At 47.9% G+C, this 19340-nt stretch overlaps 1 protein-coding gene across 1 annotated transcript in view; it reads left to right on the top strand.

Annotated features, from left to right (window-relative positions):
• Mad1l1 (mitotic arrest deficient 1 like 1) overlaps positions 1–19340 on the top strand; it is a 304513-nt gene that overhangs the window by 14388 nt on the left and 270785 nt on the right. Inside the window, exons 5-9 of the mRNA XM_051205386.1 lie at positions 4578–4702; positions 5312–5393; positions 7811–7941; positions 8061–8175; positions 11575–11636. Of these exons, the coding sequence (XP_051061343.1) occupies positions 4578–4702; positions 5312–5393; positions 7811–7941; positions 8061–8175; positions 11575–11636 (515 nt within the window). The remainder of the gene's footprint in view (positions 1–4577; positions 4703–5311; positions 5394–7810; positions 7942–8060; positions 8176–11574; positions 11637–19340) is intronic.

Here is a 19340-nt window from a genome sequence, read left to right as displayed (position 1 = left end):
TACAAACGCCCATTTTTCCATTCTGCAGGGTCAGTGAATATTCTGTTTGGGGCAAGGTCTTACTTTGTATCCCAGGCTGGCTTTGAACTTGAGACAGTCTACCTGTCTAAGTCTCTACTGTAGTCCTGGGATTACAAGAGTGAGCTGCCCTACATTTCTGAATTTGGTCTTTGTAAATGTGAATTTAAGTGTTGGCCTGTCATTGATTGTATTCTCATATCTGTAATACTTGGCCTCCTGTGTGAACCCATTGGCTTCCCCAACATTGCTTTGTTTGGACAACTTGGTGCAGGGTGACAGGCCTCTGAGGAATTCTCTGGCTGCCGCTGCCACTTGCTGGGCTCTGTTAACAGTATTGGTGTTGCTATCATCTTGTCTGTCATGGATAGGGAATGTTCTGGAAGTTCTGCTTCCTTTTTTCCCCAGAAGTTGTAAGTAGGTGCCTGTGAATTTGCATGTCTTTGATTACCAGTGAGTTCTGTTAGCATCAGAAATTGCCTTTGAACCCAGGTGCAGGTGCAATGTATGTAGTTCAGGGAAGCTGCTGCTGGTGTGTTTTGGAGGTTGCCTAAGTGTGGGTATGGAGGGAATAGAAGCCCCCCCCACCTGCCTCCCGCTCCTGTGTTCAAGATCACAGGTGCCAGAAGGGAACAGCTGAGAGCTCAGGGGCCAGCCGCATGGCATCATTGGTATTCTGTCCCCACACCGTCCCCACTTGATAGATCCTCGGAGCGGGCTGTGGGTTATTTTTGCCTCTGCAGCACCAGGGAGCATGTTAAGGTTGTTGGCGCATCTGTCTTCTGAAGCAAGTCTTGGCAGGAGAAGAGCCGTGATCTGTTTCCAGACGAGTGGGCTCTTGCTTCACAGAGACCTGGCCCAGGTCCTTGGCCCTTCTTCCACGGTACAGGAGACCCTTGCACACCCCTCAGTGAAGAGTAGAAGAGGCTCAGGGAGGGGCCCCTCCTTAGGGAAGCTTTTCCACAGCCACAGTCACAAACCCTCCATTGCAGTTTTCGGTCATTTGCCTGGATTTGTCACCTCCCACCCTCGCCTGCTGTTCTGCCGTTCATCTGTTCACTTACCGATTCATCCCCCTCCCCCATGACATTTGCCTTTCATCAGGGTTGCCTCTGTTGGAGCACCCAGTGCCCTTGTGTATGTTACTGAATCAGAGAGACCTCTAAAAGGTGGTACTCACTTTAGACGATGTTGTATGTGAGTGCACTAGTGAAGCCCCAGGGTTGCTATTGAGGGTCTTTTTCAGTCACTGTCGACCTTATTTTGTGACATGGGGTCTCTTAGTAGACCTGGGGCTATCTTCTGGTCTGATTGACTGGCTAGCAAATTCCAGGGGTCTCTGTCCACCTCCTTAATGCTGCTGGGACTGCAGGTGTGTGGCACCACACCTAGTGTCCTAGTCAGGGTTTCTGTTGCTGTGACAACACACACTATGATTAAAAGCAACTTGGGGAGGCAAGAGTGTTTTCCATCTTACAGTCAGTCTATCATGAAGAGAAGAAGCCAGGGCAAGAACTCAAGGCAGGAGCTGACATAGAGGCCATGGAGGAATTCTGCCTGCTGACTTGCTCCACATGGCTTGCTCAGCCTGCCCTATAGCAGACCCAGGACCACCCACCCACGGTGGCACCATCTCAAGTGAGCTGGGCCATCCCACTCACTTGCTCCATAGGCTTGTTCACAGGTCAGTCTGGTGGGAGTATTTTCTGAATTGATGTTCCCTCATCCAAAATGACTACCTTTTGTCAAGTTGACACAAAACTAGCCACTCGTCTACCTAACTTATTAGACGAGTGCTGGGGATCTGAACTCTGCCTCATGTTTGTTCAGCAAGCACTTTACTGACTGAATCATTTCCCTAGTTCCTTGAGTTAAAAAAAAAAAAAAAAAAAAGAAAGAAAGCTTTTACTTTATATGTGTATGAGTGATTTGCTTGCTTGTATCTGAGTATACTGTATACATGTCTGGTGACATAGAGGCCAGAAGAGGCCTTAGGGCCCCTGGAACTAGCGTTATAGGCAGTTGCAGGTCAATGTGGGTGCTGAGAAATGAACTTAGGTCTTCTGGAAAAGTGGACCGCTTTGTCCCCTGGAAATGGAATTACAGATAGTTTTGACTGCCATCTGGGTAGTTAGAATTGAACCCAGGTCCTCTGGAAGAGCAGTCAGTGAGTGCTTTTAGCCACCAAGCCATCTCTCCAGCCCCATGGAGTTACTCTTGGGGAACCAGTGAATGTATGCTTCCTTATAGAGTGACAGGGTACTTACGGGAATGTGGGTGACCCCAAAGCAGCCACACTGGAAAGACTACACCCAGTATGGATGATGGCTTCTCCACAGCTGGGTAGATGAAGCCTTCTTCCTTTAGTCCTTCCCAGCCTATGTATTCTCTCCCCAAGACCTCAAGGCCACATGAAAATTAGTGCAGAATTGAGGAAGAGTGGCTGGAGTGGCTAGATACTCCAGATAGTTGCAGTGACCCTCCACATCCCTTCTGTGATGTACTGTCTGTTATTGCCAAACCCAGCTGTGGTGATCTTTTGCAAGCAGGCACAACTGAAGTCTAGAAGATAGCAGCTGTGCTTGGAGAAGAGTGTAATATAACAATGACTGTGACTTCTGATTCCCCCTGCCTCCACCAGTATTTGTTTGCCATTACACTGTTTTTGACATGTTCTTAATACCACTGTAGTCTGCATGTTGTGGTAAGGTGCAGGCTGCTGTGTTGTGGGGTTCCCCAAGCTAGGCTCCCACAAAATATGGGTATAACACTGATGCATCCTAGTGGCTTGTCAGGCACAGGGAAACAAATCTCATGTCCTCTTCCTTGAGGATACTACTGAGAGAGAGCTGGGTTGACCCCAGTGTAGGGCCACCCAGCATCACTTATGGTCTTTTCTAGGCCCAGTATCTGGTGAGATTTCTCTGCAGTTGGCTTCAGGCCACTGTTTTCAAATGTTAATTCAAGTGGCAGTTGTATGTGCCTTGACTTCTCTGAGTGGCTAGGTCAGCATGCTCTTTCTAGGAAAGCAGCTGGGGAGACCTGTTGGGAGGTATGGGTGGATCAAGGGTGGAGGTTCCTGAAAGTTCTTTTGGGTGGAGAGCAGATTCCTTGGATAGACATTTAATGTTATCAGATATGCTTTCTGTTTATCCTTGAGTAGTCTGCTGGTCAGGGCCTACTGGCTTTGCTCTGAGCTTGCACTTTTCCCAAGTACTATGGTTTTCCAGTATCTTCTGGCCTAGGTTGCTTGCTTGCTTCATTTTTCCCTATCCTGAGGGACTTCTTTGGTAGGTATTCTAGGCAAGTGCTCTACCATTGAGCCACACCCCAGCCCTTCACTGTGGGATTCTAGGCAGGTGCTCTACCATTGAGCCACAGCCCAACTCCTCACTGGGGGATTCTAGGCAGGTGCTCTACTGCTGAGCCACACTCCTATTCCCCCCAAAGAGGAGATTTCAGTTAGTTATTCCACCATTGTACTAGTATCTCTGCCTTCTTTCTCCCTCCCTCCCTCTCTCCCTCCCTCCCTCTCTGGGATAAAAAATTAGTTTTCCTTACATTTATGTGTGTGTGTGTGTGTGTGTGTATGTGTGTATGTTCACATATGTTGGTATGTGCATGTGAGTATAGGTGCCCATGGAGGCTGGAGACCAAAGGCATTGGATTCCCCTGGAGCTGGTATAGGCAGTTGTGACATCTGATCATCTGATGTGGGTGCTGGTTACTGTCCTCTAGAAGAGTAGTGTGCGTTGTTAATCACTGAGATTTCTCTATTCCCAACTTCAAATTTTTTTTTATTTAAAGACAAAGTCTTACTATTTAGCCCTGGCTGGCCTTGGACTCAGAGTTCACCTGCCTCTGCCTCCTAAGTGCCAGGATTAAAAATGTGTGCCACTGTGCTTTACCCTCTTTACCTTTTACTTTGAGATATGTTCTCAGTAAGATTGACTTTGCCCAGATTGACTTTGAATCTATTCTGTAACCTTCTAAGGGCTTAAACTTTTACTTCACTTTCCTCAGGCTCCCAAGTAGCTGGCATAACAGGCCTGTACTGTTGCCCTGTGAAACAAAGTTCTGGTGACAGCCTGCATCTTGGCCAGGGTCTTGTTGTCTTCCCATCCTGGGTTACATTCTGTTGGAATGTTGGCACGCAGGTGTTAGGGAAGCTTAGAGTTTGACAGAGGTCTGAGGTGTGGAGAAAGCTGAGGTAGGTAGACACTCAGTGTCCAGGGTGCTGGGTGTGGTACCTGAATGGAGGCTAATGGACTTCAGGGGGTCAGGTGTGGCTAGGACCAGCTTTCCTAGAGGACCTGGCTATGACCCATGTCTGTGTCAGTGACGAGCACAAGCAGGCCTTGAGAAGGATGCTTTTGAGAGAGTGTGTTGTCTACTTCCCACATGCCCCCAGGAGAGTGGGGTCTGTTCTGCCCTGGGTATCACATGGGAGGTACCCTGCCCTTCCTTTCTCCTTGGTCTCCCTGTGTGAAAGCCATGTTTGGCTATTTAGTCTGCATACAGACTGACCCCAGTGAGCAGCCTGTTTTCTCCACTTGTAGACGATTAGTTCTCTGAAGGGGCGTGTCTCTGAGATGCAGTGGAGTGCGATGGACCAGAAGGTGCAGGTGAAGCGCTTGCAGTCTGAGAAGCAGGAACTGAAGGAGCAGCTGGACCTGCAGCAACGGTGAGAGCATGGTCAGCCTGTGTCAGTTCCTAAGATAGCCCTGTCATAGACTGCATGGGGGACACACAGCGAGGCTTCTGGACTTGGGGAGTGAGTGTCAGATTAAGGGGGTAACAACTTAATCCTTTCCTTCCTGGGGTAAGGTGCTTTCATGCAGCTGGCTTCCAAAGGAGGGCTAAGCTAAGGTAGGTTTCCAGGGCATGTTTTTCTTTGCCTGGGCAAGCCGTTCTAGGTCACAGTGGACCTGGATATGTAGTGGCTAGTGGGTGGTAGTTAGGCTTTGGATTCTGCCCTGGAGGTCTGGCCCTTACCCTAGGCAGGCATTGCCTGAGGAGTGTTCTACCCCTGGAATGGGCAGGCCTGGCTGGCTTCTGATGCCTTTAGTAGAGCCACGGCAGGCAGACACTGTTGGACTGAATGTTGGACATAGAACTAGGTAGTGCCACAGGTAGCCTGGGCTCCTTTGTACCCTATCAACATCACAGTCTTAGAGGCTAGCCCAGGACTTGGGGTCTTAATGCATAAGGTGTGTGTGTATGCATCCATCTTGGGCTCAGGCTGAGTGGCATTATGGGCTTACCTTGCATGTACTATCCCCTTCTCTCACAGAAAATGCCAGGAGGCAAATCAGAAGATCCAGGAACTGCAGGCCAGTCAAGAAGAGAGAGCTGACCATGAGCAGAAGATTAAGGTAGGTGCTTCCTGTCACCTGGGCAGTTTCCTGTACTAAGCAGGGGTAGGATCAGCCCTCCTGTAACTTACAGGCCTTCCTGAATGGAGGCGTGCTCAGTGGCATGTGAGGATGCTGGCTGATCATCTCATGGATGTTGGCCCTATGCTGGCTGACTAGGAGACCACAGTGCATGTTCCAGGGAAGCTGGCACCTTAGTGATGAAGACCCACCAGAAACCCTTGGGTGAAGGTAACACAGAGGACTGTGCAGTCTAGGTTTAGAGAGGTGGCTACAGGACATACCTGTGATTCCAGAGAGGCAGAAATGGGAAGATCACAAATTTGGGACCATCTTGTACTACATGCAGTAGGTTTAAATCCTATCTGTATTTGCACAGCCAGAGCATGGCTGAGATATGTCACCAAGCCAAGGTTGTCTGATTTAAAGTCAGACTCCTTTACTATAGTACAGTATTTCTCAACCTGTGGGTTGTAAATGACCCTTTCATAGGGATCGCCTAAGACCATCAGAATACACAGATAGTTACATTATGATTCTTAACAGTAGCAAGATTACAGTTAAAAGTGGCAATGAAAATAATTTATGGTTGGAGGTCACCACAACATGAACTGTATGAAATGATTGCAGCATCAGGAATGTTGAGAATCATTGCTCTAGTGGGCCTTGGCTGGAGAGGTGGTGCCTTGCGCTTCCTTCCATGGTTTCCTATTGTCTTTAAAATCCCAGGAAGGAGGGCTATGTCATTTGTCTCCCTGCTGTCCCTGCTGTGTGTGTGGGGTGGGGGTGGCCAGCTCCAAGACAGTGGGTGTCCTTTGCTCCTCATGCCTCTGTGTGTGTGTGTCTGTGTGTCTGTGTGTCTGTGCTCTGCAGAGGCCAGAAGAAATCTGGAGTTGAAATTAAGGGCTATTGTGGGCTGCCTGACTGGGTACTAGGAACTGAATTTGGGTCCTCTGTCAGGGAAGCAAATGCTCTTAATTGCTGAGCCTTCTCTCTAGGCCCCAACCCCTGCCTTCTTGGTCACCTTTTTCCTGGTTCTTGTCCTTCCTATAGTTCTTGGCCCACTTCTCATTATTGCCCTGAGCATAGATGTTGACCAGTTGGTCCTTTCTGTCACTGTTCCCACTTGACTTTACCTAGATGGAGCTGGGCTCCATGAGGGTTTGGTGATCAGTTGATTTAGTTCTGGTTTTATATACAGCCTGTTCAGTGACTTGTCACTAGATGCCAGTGCTACTTCGTTGAGGGCCAGGGTGCAGTGTAGGAAAGTCGGTCACACAGTGGGAAAAGATGCAACTATTGCAGGTTCTCCACTGGCACAGCAGAAGCCGCCGACCACAGGTGGCCAGAGGTGTGCTGTGCACTGCATTTAGGTCAGAAATGGGCTCCTGCTGTTGGGGAACAGAAGGCTGGATGGAATGTGGGTGGGTACAAGCAGGAGCGACAGCAGTGTAGGTACTGGCTCTGAGGTGAAGTCTAGGACTGCTCTAGAGGTGATGATGAAGATGCATCTCAGCATTGTAGCAGGCATAGTCCTGGAAGGCTTCCTAGAGGGCCTGGGACAAGTTAGAAGACCTTTGTGGCTCCCAGGGCTTTGTTTACAAAAAAGAAAAATATATTTACTTAAAAATTAGGTGTATATATATGTGTGTCTGTGAGTATGTGTGTGTAAATGCAGGGGCACATGCATGCTGGTGTCACGGGAGGGGGGGTAGAGTGGGAGTGGGATGGTGGGGTGGGGGTGGGCAGGACAGAGATGATGTATCCCCTGGGCCTGGAGTCACAGACAGTGTGAGTTTGACATGGGTGCTGGAGGTCAGTGTTGTTCCTCAAGATGTTGTCCCCCCCACCCTTTTTTATTCCAGACAGGCTCTCACTGGATTGAGATTCTCCATTGACCTCCCTCATCCTAGGATTAAAAAAATGTGTATCACTGTTTTCAAGGTTTTTGTTTTGTTTGTTTGTTTAGTTTTAAAATTATTTATTTATTTTTTGAGTCAAATCTTTCTATGTAGCCCTGGCTGTCCTAGAAATCAGTTTGTAGATCAGGCTGGCCTTGCACTCACAGAGATCCTCCTGCCTCTGCCTTCCAAGTGCTGGGCTTAAAGGCCTGTGTTACTACACCTGTCTTTTTTTTCTTTTAAATTGTGTGTATGGATGAGGAGATTTAGGGTCTCATGCTTCTTGCATAACAATTACTTCCTGTCTACAGAGCTGGCTCCCTGGCTCCTGCAACCTCCATTTTCTGTGTCCTCTTAAACTGACCATCATCATGTCAGTGTGTCAGTCCTTCTGCCTGCTCTAGATCATTCTGCAGTTGGAGGCTTGGGTGTCCTTCAGGCTAGCCTCTGCTTTACTGAGGCTTTTTCCTGTGCCTGCTGGCTGCTCACTCTCCTTCTTCAATTTGCCTCTCACAGGACCTGGAGCAGAAGCTGTGCCTGCAAGAGCAGGATGCAGCTGTGGTAAAGAGCATGAAGTCTGAGCTGCTGCGGCTGCCTAGGATGGAGCAGGAGCTGAAGAGGCTGCGTGAGGAGAACACTCATCTGAGGTGAGGGCCTGAGCATAGCCTGCTGCCCCTAGCTGTGGGGGTTGGCTACTTGGGCTTGGTGTCCCTTGGGCTCATCTCAAACTTGTGTGACTGTTGGCATGACTGTTCTGGCCCCATAGGGAGATGAGGGAAACCAACGGGCTGCTCACAGAGGAGCTGGAAGGTCTGCAGAGGAAGCTAGGCCGTCAGGAAAAGATGCAGGAAGCTCTGGTTGACCTAGAGTTGGAGAAGGAGGTGAGTAGTGGATAAATCATGTCTGTAGGGCTATCCTCTGCCCTGTCTGGAGCACCCTGCCATATCCATCACACATAGTAGCTGATCAGCTATAGGGATGCTGTAGTGGTACAGTGGGTCGTACAATCAGTTATGAGACTCTGCAGTCATTGCTGACCATTGCAAACAGAAGCTTCTCTGATTAAAGCTAACAACAGTATATTCTATGGGCATACATGTAGCTATTTAGAAGGCAACTTGACAGATCCATTATATACAGTAATTGTTGCATCTGTACTATGGTCCATGACATCCATAGCCATGGGCTTTTGACTGGGTTTACAGTACCAGATGTGGGGGTTCTCTCTTCTGGAATGAGCATCAAATCCAATCAGAAAGCAGTTGGTTTCCCTGTAACATACCTGCCATTGTTGCACCCTTAGGCTCATTTTGTTTGGTTGTTTGTTACTGTGCACACAGGCTCTAAAGCTGGATAGGACTGTTCTTCCCTAGAAGCCTGCATAGTACCTTGCAGTACCCCGGTGTGGAAGGAAGCGTCCAGCTCAGTTCTAGTTTGATTTCTCTGCTCTCCATAGTGTGTACTGTCTTTAGCAACAATGTCTTACCATGTAATTCTGGTAGGCAACCAAAAACAGTAGCAATTTCCCTACATTGTTTTAGAGCCTCAGAGGCTCTCTGACCTCTCTACCTTATGTTTCTGAGACAGAGTCTCTCACTGAACCTGGAGCTTACTACTTCAGCTAGGCTGGATGACCAGTGAGCTCCCAGGCTCTGCCTGCATGTTCTCCTTTAGCATTGGTTTTTAGGTGTCTGTTCCTATGCCCAACTTTGGTTACACGAGTGTTGGGGATTAAGCTCTTATTTCATACTTGTGTGGTAAGTTGTTTCCTGGACTGAGCCATCTCCCCAGTTCCATCTGTCTTTTTTTAAAAGTCCAAGGTAGCTAAGGGCCTGTTGGCACTAAGGAGTTCTCTGTGTCCAGCTGGTGCTGCAGCTCCTATCTATTCGTGCTGTCCCAGAGACCTCTCTTGGGAGGTTGGCTTTTGTAGGCAAAAGACCTGGGACTTTTTTTCCCCCCACCTGGAACTTTTTTTTGTCCTTTCCCCTGGCATTTTGTTCAGAGAGCCATTCTTTCGGTTTTGAATGAGTGAGTTCATTAAGTATACAGCAAGCAAAAGTAAAAGAAAAATGCAGCAAGTAGCTGATAGAGAGAAGCAGCACTCAGTACAGAGCATCCAATTGGGTACTTATAGCATCCTGAGCATCCAATTGGGTACTTACAGCATCCCACAGAGATGACTTGGATGTCCTGCTTGGTTTCCAATGGAGAGCTTTGGGCAGAATGTCCTCTCCATGGGTGAGGCTTCTGGCTTCACATTCTCGCCACAGGCATTTTTATCTCATGAATAAGCAATAGAGATTTTTGGGTGGTTCCCACTTTAGCTATTCTCAAGGGCCTAGTGGTTTTTTTTTTTTTTTTTCCCTTTTTCTTCTGAGACAGGGTTTCTCTGTGTAGTTCTGGCTGTCTTGGTCTGTAGATCAGGCTGGCCTCAAACTCAGGGATCCACCTGTCTCTGCGCCCCTCCCCCAAAGTTGGGATTAAAGGTGTGTGTCACCACGGACCAGTGCCAAGTGTTTTTAATGCCATAGCAGCTTTTTTCTTCTTCTTTGTCACAGGACCAGGGGGTCCAATCTGTAGTTGACTTTATTTACTCTTTGCTCTTGTTGGGGGGGGGGGTGGCATCACCCAGCTCCAAAATAATCACACAGAGACTTATTCTTACTTATGAATGCCTGGCCTTAGCTTGGATTGTTTCTAGCTAGCTTTTCTTAAATTATCCCATCTACCTTTTGCCTCTGGTCTTTTAGCTTTCTCTGTTTTTGTATATATTTTCTTTCCTTTTTATTCCATGTCTGTCTGTGACTGTGTGACTGGGTGACTGGCCCTTAGCATTCTCTTTTCTCTTGTCTTCTATTTATTATTCTCTTTGCATGTCAGCCCTGCCTACTTCTCTCTCTTGCTTTGCTATTGGCCATTCAACCCTTTATTAGGTGTTTTAGACAGGCAATGTAACTCAGCTTCAGAGTTAAACAAATGCAACATAAAAGATTGCAACATATTTTTGCATCATTAAACAAATATTCCACAGCATAAACAAGTGTAACACATCTTTAACTAATATTCTACAACACCAGCCTGAAATAAACTGGTTGAAGTCTGAGACAAAGGAGCAAGAAAGGCCAACTTGGTCCCTGAGCTCACTTTCAACAAGTGCAGACAACACATGACATTTACCAATGTAATTTATATTACACCTAGAGCTAATGTTTTGTCTTTGACAGTTTTTGAGGTTAAGGGTAGAATCACACTGCTTAGCTTGAAGTTGTACATGAAAGTGTGCTGGCTGTTGACCCTGGGTCAGTCTATATTCCCTGTTTGTCTTATGGAAAGCAGTCAGGGTCTGGCATGGAACAGTGTCCCATGTAGGAAATGGCCATAGGAAAGTTAGTAGCTGAACACCTGTCCACCCTTTTAAAGTGTTTATTTTATGTTTGTATCTCTGTGTGTGTATATGTATGTGAGAATGGGTGAATGCACATGCCATAATGTATGTGTGTATGCATGCATGCATGTATATGTGTGTATGTATGTGTGTATGCATGTATTGTGTGTGTATATGTATGTATGTATGTATATGTAAGAAAGAATGAATGCACATGTCACAGTATATATGTGTATGTATGCTTGTGTGTGTATGCTTATGTGCATGAATGTGAGAAAGAGGGAGTGAGTGTAGAGTGTATGCACCACATTGTATAGATGTCCCAGGACAATGTGTGAGAGTAGGTTTTCTCCTGCCATGTGCATTTTGGGGATCAAACTCAATTCACCAGGCATGTTGGTGAGTTCTTTCACCATCTTGCTGGCCAACTTGGCATCTTGAGTGACTTTCTTTTGTGGGGTTCAAGCTGGTGTAGAACTGGCACATAGGCATAGTTGGCTCTGTGTCCCCATCATGGCTGGCTAGCCCAATCTAAGTCATCTTTGATCCTGGCCTCCCATAGAATTGGGGAAAACGACTCTAGAGTAGAGTTCATCTGCCTAGGGCTTAGCATTCTAAGAGAGACCCCTAGAAGGCCAAGAGAGATCTGTCCTTGCAAGTAAGGACTGGGTTTGCATCAGGCCCAGGCTTCTGCAGGATTGTGGCACCGTTACAATGCTAGGAATGTGCCTGGACTTGCACTGTGGTAGGGAAAGGAGCAAGGTGTTGGTTAATCTTGTACCTTCATCTGCTGAAGTCACACAGCCACCTCTGATTTCATGTACCTTTGTCGTTGTTAGCTTTCACATGACAGTTGCTGGGCAAGAGATGTTGATGACTATAATTGTCTTTCTAGAAGCTGCTTGCAAAGCTGCAGAGCTGGGAGAAACTGGACCAGACCATGGGCTTGAATCTCAGGTGGGTGAGTTGCTGCTGTCTCCACCCTGGGTTATTGGCTTCCAGTGCTGTCCTCTGCCTCCTGTCTTGGAGTCCTCAAAGGACAGGGCAGGCAGGCCCCTTCATGTACTGTGATGAGGAGCTCGTTTAGGCTAAATCGGAGCTTTGCACATGAGGGAGGTAGAGCCTCATTGTAAAGACTGTTGAGAATCTGCATAGCCACAGACTGGGCAGCATTGCACTGGCCTGCATGTTCACAGGCCTGTGTGTATAAGGAAGCAACTGTTTTGGTGGAAATAATCATTTCTTTTAGGTGACGATATCGGTGGGGGGTGAACCTAGTTATAACACCATCATACTGGAAGATTCATGTCCCACTGGGGCTCTTGGAGCATTCTATGTTACTGGTGTGTGTCAGGTATGGGTGGACAGATGCAGAGTGGGCCAGAGGGCAGAGCTGCTGGGCACTGTGTGTTCAACACATAGCAAGGGGAACATTTGCTGTCCCATCTGTACACTGCTCTGCTCTGGGGTGCCAGTCACTGCTGGTCTCCTTCATTTGTGGTTCAGCTTTGGGGTTCCCTTCAGCTGCCATCACCAGTGTGAGCCCTGAGTCTTGGCCTGGATATCATCCTTCATGGTGACCATATCTTTACAGGTTTCAGGGAAGTTGGGTACTGATGGTTGAGATGGTTGGGATGCTGAGCTGTTGGAGCTTGGGCATAGGTCTGTGGGATCCAAGCAGCTCTTTGTTTTAATACTTCCGGCTTGTTGGCTGTCTTTCCTGCTGCTCTGAGAAACGAGGCCAGATGGAGACGCCTGAGCTCAGCTGTCTTATAATCACACTGTCCCCTGCTGGCTCTGGAGTCATCACCTTCCAATGGCAGCACTGCCTTCCATTCTGTCACTTGACAGTGTCTCTTCGTTTCCTCTCCAGCCATCTGCAGAAGCCTTCTTTCAGAGGCCAGCCCAGCATGCCCAGTGCAGCATGCTTCCTTCTGTCCTCTGGGTTCGTTAGCTGCCGGCAAGGGTCCCTCCTATTCCCAGGGCTGCTCTGCCCAGACAAGACACCTCCGTGACTTCTTTCCTGTGACGGAGATCAGAGGCCCCTCATGCCCGGTTGGACCAGCCCTGTTGGAACACTGGTGTGCTGGTGTGCCTGCGTGCCCAGTGACTGCCACATGATACTTAGTGTCAATCAGGTCCGTGGAGCCATTGCCCTTTCTGAAGTAGCACAGGCCACATTGACCAGGTTGCAATGTCTAGCTGCTCTGTGAGCCTTTTGGGTCTATTTCTCCAACTGTCCGCTCTGTCAAGAGCTTGACTGGTGTGAGGGCACGCTCGTCCTTGGATGCTGTCTAATTGCTTGCACTAGGAAGAGGGAAGGGTGGGTGCTTATGGTGACCCCATGTTCTCATGGAAGAAAGTGGGGGAAAACCTCTGGGGCTGCACTGCCCTGGATCTCTCTTCTCTTAAGCAGGGAGGAGCATATGGCTTTTCCCAGGGGTACCTGTGAGGTCCAGCAGAATTATGTCCTTAGGAAGCATCTCAACTGGTGACTGGCCTTTCTGGAAGGGAAGGACACTGGCCTCTTTGTCCACAGCCTCCTTATAGCTGTTATATATATTCTGCCCTGGGCTGCTGAGGCTGCCTGGAACCTTGGAAGCCTGCTTACCTTCCCTATGCACCCCAGGGCAGAGGTTTGGGTGTAGGCTCAGGTCAAACCCAGACCCCTGTGGCTACACTTACCCCATGATGGTGTGGGATGCAGACCAGCAGCACTAAACGTGCCTTCTTATTATAATAACCTGGGTTTGGGTGTTGAGGGTACTGCTTGAGTGTGCACTTAGAATGTGGGAAGCCCTGGGCTGAGATGGCTCAGTGGATGCAGTGCTCACCATGCAAGATGGACAACCTAAGGAAGATCTCTGGAACCTGGGCAAAGGTACAAGGAGTGAAATAACACCACAAAGTTGTCCTCTGAACACCACACATAGGACATAGCATTTGAGTACTGATATATATGTCTCACATATAGTATATAAGTTATAGAAACTAAAAAGTAAGACAACCTTAGATAGTTCACAGAAAATTTGAGATTTTTGATTCTCTGGTATGATGAGAATTTTGCCTTTTCTCTATCTTTTTTTTTTTTAAATCTATCTTCCATCCATCCATCCATCCATCCATCCATCCATCCATCCATCGCACGTGAATGTGTGAGCTAATATGCGCTACAGTGTACAGGTTCCTGTGGAGTCCAGAAGAGGGTGTTGGATCCCCTAGAACTGGAGTTACAGGTGATTCTGAGCTGTCATATAGGTGTCAAAAACTGAATCTGAGTCACAAAAGAAGTGCGTGCTCTTAACAACTGAGTTGTCCTTTCAGCCCTAAGGCTGCTTTTCTTTTCCTTCCTTCCTTCCTTCCTTCCTTCCTTCCTTCCTTCCTTCCTTCCTTCCTTCAAATTTGTGCTCAGGTTTGGGTAGCCTTAGGGATTTTTTATGCAAGGCTGGGAGAGTGACTGATTGAAGCCTAGGAGTGATGAATTTAGACTTGATGCAGTACAGAAGCAGAAGTAATATAAGGATGTTGGGGTTCAGTGCTGGGGCTGCAATTCCTCAGGAGAACCCATACTGTTGCCTGTTCACATATTTTTACATGTATACACATATGCACAAGGACACATGCATACATAAACACATAAGCACAAGCACACACATATACATGTACATGACTGTGTACTAAATCTCTAGCTGGACACCTGACCAGGCATTTGGAAGCAGGCACTCCTGATTGCATGCTTGGTTCATTTTACCACTTGTCTGACCTGTGGTTCTGAGATTTCTGAGGCACAGCTACCACTAGGTGGCACTGTCCCCTTGATGATCAGCTTTCTTCATGGAGGCCTGTGAACCCGCTTGGCAGCCTGGCCTGGGCTCTACTGGCCTCCCACAGGGATTTCCTCACCAGTGTCAGGGGTCTTGTTAACCAAGGGGTCAGGGTCCAGTGGCTGCCCAGTGGCTGCCCAATTATAGGCAGGCAGATTGTTGCTTTAGCCTGTGCTCTGTCTGCCCATCCTGTGACCATCATCTCTCAGAGTCCTCTGTCACCTCGAGTCTGAGTACTGCTGGTGTCTAGTGCAGATCCTGTGAGGATGTAGCTTTGTCACCCCGAGGTGCTTAGTCCTAATATAGTCATTACTTCCTAGTTGCTGCAACAAAAATACTCAATAGAATAACTTAAAGATGGGCTAATTTTTGGCTCCTGGCTTGAGCATGAAGTCTGTCAAGGTGGGAAAGGCATGGTGGCAGGGGTGTGGGGCAGCTGATCACATTGTGTCTACAGTCAGGAAGCAGAGAGATGAATGGGGGTGCTCAGCTCACTTTGTTTTTTTTTATCCACCCCAGCTCATTGGATAGTGCCACCTACATTCAGTTTGACTCCCTGGAAAGACCTTTACAGTCATGCCCATATATAGTAAATCCAGTCAAGAACAGAGTTTTTGGCCTGTGTGAGTTCCTCTTGGTATAACAGTGGTGTTCTCTGCAGTGTGATGCTTCTTATGTCTCGGGAGCCTAGAGGTATTAGGAGGAGTGTTTAAGCAGGTTGACAGAGGGAGCCAGATGTTAAGATGTAAAGAGACTGCGACGTGTCCTGTGCATTGGGTCTAATGAGCCAGGCCAGGTGGACTTGTCCCTGTGATGTGTCCAGTGCTTGCATGTGGCCTGAGCTAGGCAGTTCTTTTTACCTGTGTGTCTAGTACACAGGGTTATGTGGGCTAGGGCACATACTTCTGTCTCCCTATGGGGAAACAATATATACAGTCATATGAGCTAGAACAGACCTGTTTGTATCCAGTGCAACAGGCTCATGTGAGCTGGGATGAAAGGGCTTGTCTTTCTGGGTTGCATCTAATGCCATGGGTCATGTAGGCTAGGGCAGATGGCACAGTTATGGTTTATGCATAGAGTCACATGGGGCAGGACACATACTTCTTTCTGTGTCTGATGTGCCCAGTACATAGGGTCATGTAAGCTGGGGAGGATGTACACAGGGTCATTTGGGCTGGGGGTAGACAGGTTTTGTGACATAGAGAGTAATGGGCAGGAAAGAGTTTGGCAGTGTATAAATATAATGCTGTAGCATGGGACTGGCAGGGCCCTCTGTGTTGTGGGGAGTATTGGTGCTATCAAGCTTGTGACCCTTTTAATCCTCAAGGGTTTTGGGATTTGGCACAGTGTTGGCATGAGGGTATGGAAAGTGGTAACATTTTTTTTTTTTTCCAAGACATTTTTTCTTTGTATTGCTTTGGAGCCTGTCCTGGAACTCTGTAAACCAGGCTGCCCTTGAACTCACAGAGATCTGCCTGCCTCTGCCTCCCGAGTACTGGGACTAAAGGTGTGCTCCACCAACACCTGGCGGGAAGTAGTGACATCTTGGCCTTGGTCTCTCAGGGTAGATTATGGAAAGGACTTAGAGTATGGAGAGTGAGTGACTGGAGACAACAGTCTCCTGTGCAGGACAGTATGGCTGTGGAATAGTGGAGAGAGGCTGGTAGGGAGGGTGGAGCAGGAGTGGAGGGTACTAATCTTGAGGAAAATCAGCTGTTTCCATAGAGCTTTTCAAGAAGGGAGATCGGTTAACAATCCAGCACTTGGTTTTGATTAGAACTCTCAGCAAGCTAGGGAAGAAGAGAGATTCTGCAGCCAGATAGAAGGCACCTGTAAACAACTGCCGTGAATGTGAGACTGGTGTCCTGCTCACGGGGATGTTTGTGTGTTCTCAGCAATGGAGACGCTGGGCCAGGTGCTGCCCCTCTCTGGGACGAGGCACGTTTTCTTACCTTCCTACTGAATGTCCTCACCTGTATGACTAGGTAATTAAAGAGCAGGTCATCCTGGGACCAAGTGGGTGGTTCCTTGGGTTCCAATTATCAATACCCACATAAAAGGCCAGGCATGAGCCTGTAGCCCTTGCACTGTGAGAGGCAGGGACAGGATCGCTGGGGCTTGTAGTGTGCTAGCCAAGCTCCATTTTCAGTGAGAGATCCTATTTCAATAGAATAAAGTGGAAAGTGATAGAGTGGGTCACTTTGACAGCCTCCGAACACATGCATATGTGTGTGTACATATGCACATATGTTCCCTCCCCGAAAAAGTCAGGATGTGCAGCCTGGATAGAAAAGCTACATAATCATGTAGGAGTTCCAAAGTATCAATAAAAAGCTGTTTGGACCCATTAGCCAGGTCAGCAGGGTCCTGGGACTAGTGACAGTGGACAAGGATGAGTACTGTGGCGACCTGTGAGAAGGACACGACGTGTACAGTAGCATCAGAGTGGTGCAGCACTTAGGGATAAATTTAACACAGCATGTCCAAGATCTGTGCTTTGCAAACATAAGACGCAGCTGTCGGTAATTATGGATGACCTAATAATGGCGGGACGTGGCAAGAGACGGGGGAGGAGAAAATAGACCCTTCCCTCTTTGCTCTCAGTCGCCTGCTCGGCCCCGCACCCTGACACCAGATGTGGGTGTTTTTTTTTTTTTTTTTTTTTTCTGCACAGCAAGCAGTTCTTTGGTAGATGCCAGCTGGGTGTCCTACAATCCAAGCTCAGACACTGTCAGAGTTGGATCCCACAGGTTGAGGCCTCAGACCCAAATGACTGGTTTGCTCTGATGCTTGTTCACAATCCAAGGTTGTCACTAAGTTCCAACAGACCAGCTCTAAGGCCCAGCTTCCAGAACCCCTTTGGGTTGATTTGCTAGAGGTGCTCAGAAAAAGCAGAAAATCCTTTATTTATGCTTGCCCATTATTGTTTAGTTTGTGTTTTTGAGACTTATGTAACTCAGGCTGGCCTCCAACCCACTATGTAGCAGATCTTTAATTCTTGATCTTAACTACTGTTTCCACTTCCTGATGCTAGGATTACATGCATTCACCATTAGGTCCACTTTATACAGTGCTGGGAATGGTGCCCAGGACTTTGGGTACACTAGGTGTGCTGGCTAGTTTTATGTCAGTGTGATACAAGCTACAGTCATTTGGCAAGAGGAAACCTCAGTTGAGGAAACACCTTTACCAGATTGGTCTATGAGCAAGCCTGTGGTGCCTGTGTGGATTCATGATTGATGTGGTAGAGCCCAGCTTACTTGGAGCAGTCCACCCTGGGCAGGTGGTCCATATGGTATAAGAAGTATAAGAAGTCAGCTGAGCAAGTCATGGAGAGCAATCCAGTAAGCAGCACTCCTTTATGGCCTCTGCTTCATTCATTTCTTACCTCCAGGTTTCTGCCTTGAGTTTCCCCCCGACTTCCCTGGATGATGGACTGCAAGCTGTAATCTGAAATAAACCCTCTCCTCCCCCAGCTTGGTCATGATATTTATCACAGCAGTAGAAAGCCTAACTAAGGCACTAGGCATGGGCTCTACCAACTGAGCTACACCCTGTGTCCTGTCAATCAATCTTTGGTAGTATACCTTTAGTAGCTGGAATACTTGAGTCACTACCCAGTTCTACATGGTATGGACAGACTGATTTCCCCATGCTGAGGCACAGTTACTTTGTTTTCCCCCAACAAACAGCATTGGTGTCTGTTGGATAATTCCTAAAGGCATTTTAGAATTGATAGTTGATGCCAAATTGTCTTTTGAAAAAGCCGTATTTCTACACGTTTCAGTCAGGGTATGGGAGCCCATGGCTTAATTGGGTGAGTGCTTTCTGAGGTTTAAGCAGAGATCCAGAGTGAGTCACAACAGAGTGAGGAGAACAGGCAACTTCACTGGGCTGGCTTTTTAAACACTATACTTAGCAATTCAGATGGAAACGAGAGCCTTATTAAGTAGGCTCCGAGCGAGTGTTGGACCCCTCTGCAGTCAGGTCTGTGTTTTGTGGAGGGAATAATTTACCAGCGGCTGAATGCCTCTGCTACTTGCCACCTGACTCTTGTCACTTTTTAATGCCTGAGTCTGGCCTTGCTTCAGACCCTGTTGGGTGGTCATTATACCTGTCAGTGTGTGCATGAGATGAATGGCACTGAGGAGTGGTGTGGTGTGGGCCACAGGAGGGCAGGCAGCTTTCCACTTCAAACTGCTGACCTGGAGTCAGGGTTGGAAGCCAGCAAGTGCTGACCTGGACTTCTGTAGTATCTCTAGGCCAACTGAATGACACATTCTGGGGACTGGCTTCCCTGATGTGCCAGGCCAATTAGGAGGACCTTGGGGAGAGTGACTGTTAGATTCCTTCCAAGGTGGGAGCAAATTGGCCCACCTGGCCACACACTTCTGCTGACCTGCTCAAGATTTGTAATGACCTGGATGTCTTGTTGATGGATGCCCAGAGCTCCCCCTGTGCATGGGAGGTAAACGAGCATGTCAGGTGTCTTGAAGAAGTGGTGTCCGTCATGGCTTTGCTTTTCTTTGAGGCCTAGATATGGAGGAGGGAGATTTGAGAAGTGTTTGGTCTCTGGGTACCTGCAGTGTGGTCCATTCTTGGGCTTCATTTGGCTTAAGCTGTCTGTGTGGGGCCTATGTCCTGGAGCGGGAGGGACCCAGATGGCTTATGTGTTTGTGGTGGGCTTCCCCTACCAGTGGCCTCAGGGGCCTTACATATTGGCTCATTTCTGACAGCACTCCTGCTGCTTTCTGCCCTAGAGATCAAGAAGATTTTGTGTTAGCTATCTTTTCAGTCTTATGGTTTGGGATCTACAGGTAGGGCTGGTCTTCAG

This window comes from Phodopus roborovskii, unplaced genomic scaffold (genome assembly GCF_943737965.1).
Source record: "Phodopus roborovskii unplaced genomic scaffold, PHOROB, whole genome shotgun sequence".
Taxonomy (NCBI): domain Eukaryota; kingdom Metazoa; phylum Chordata; class Mammalia; order Rodentia; family Cricetidae; genus Phodopus; species Phodopus roborovskii.
This window is presented reverse-complemented; position numbering and strand designations above follow the sequence as displayed.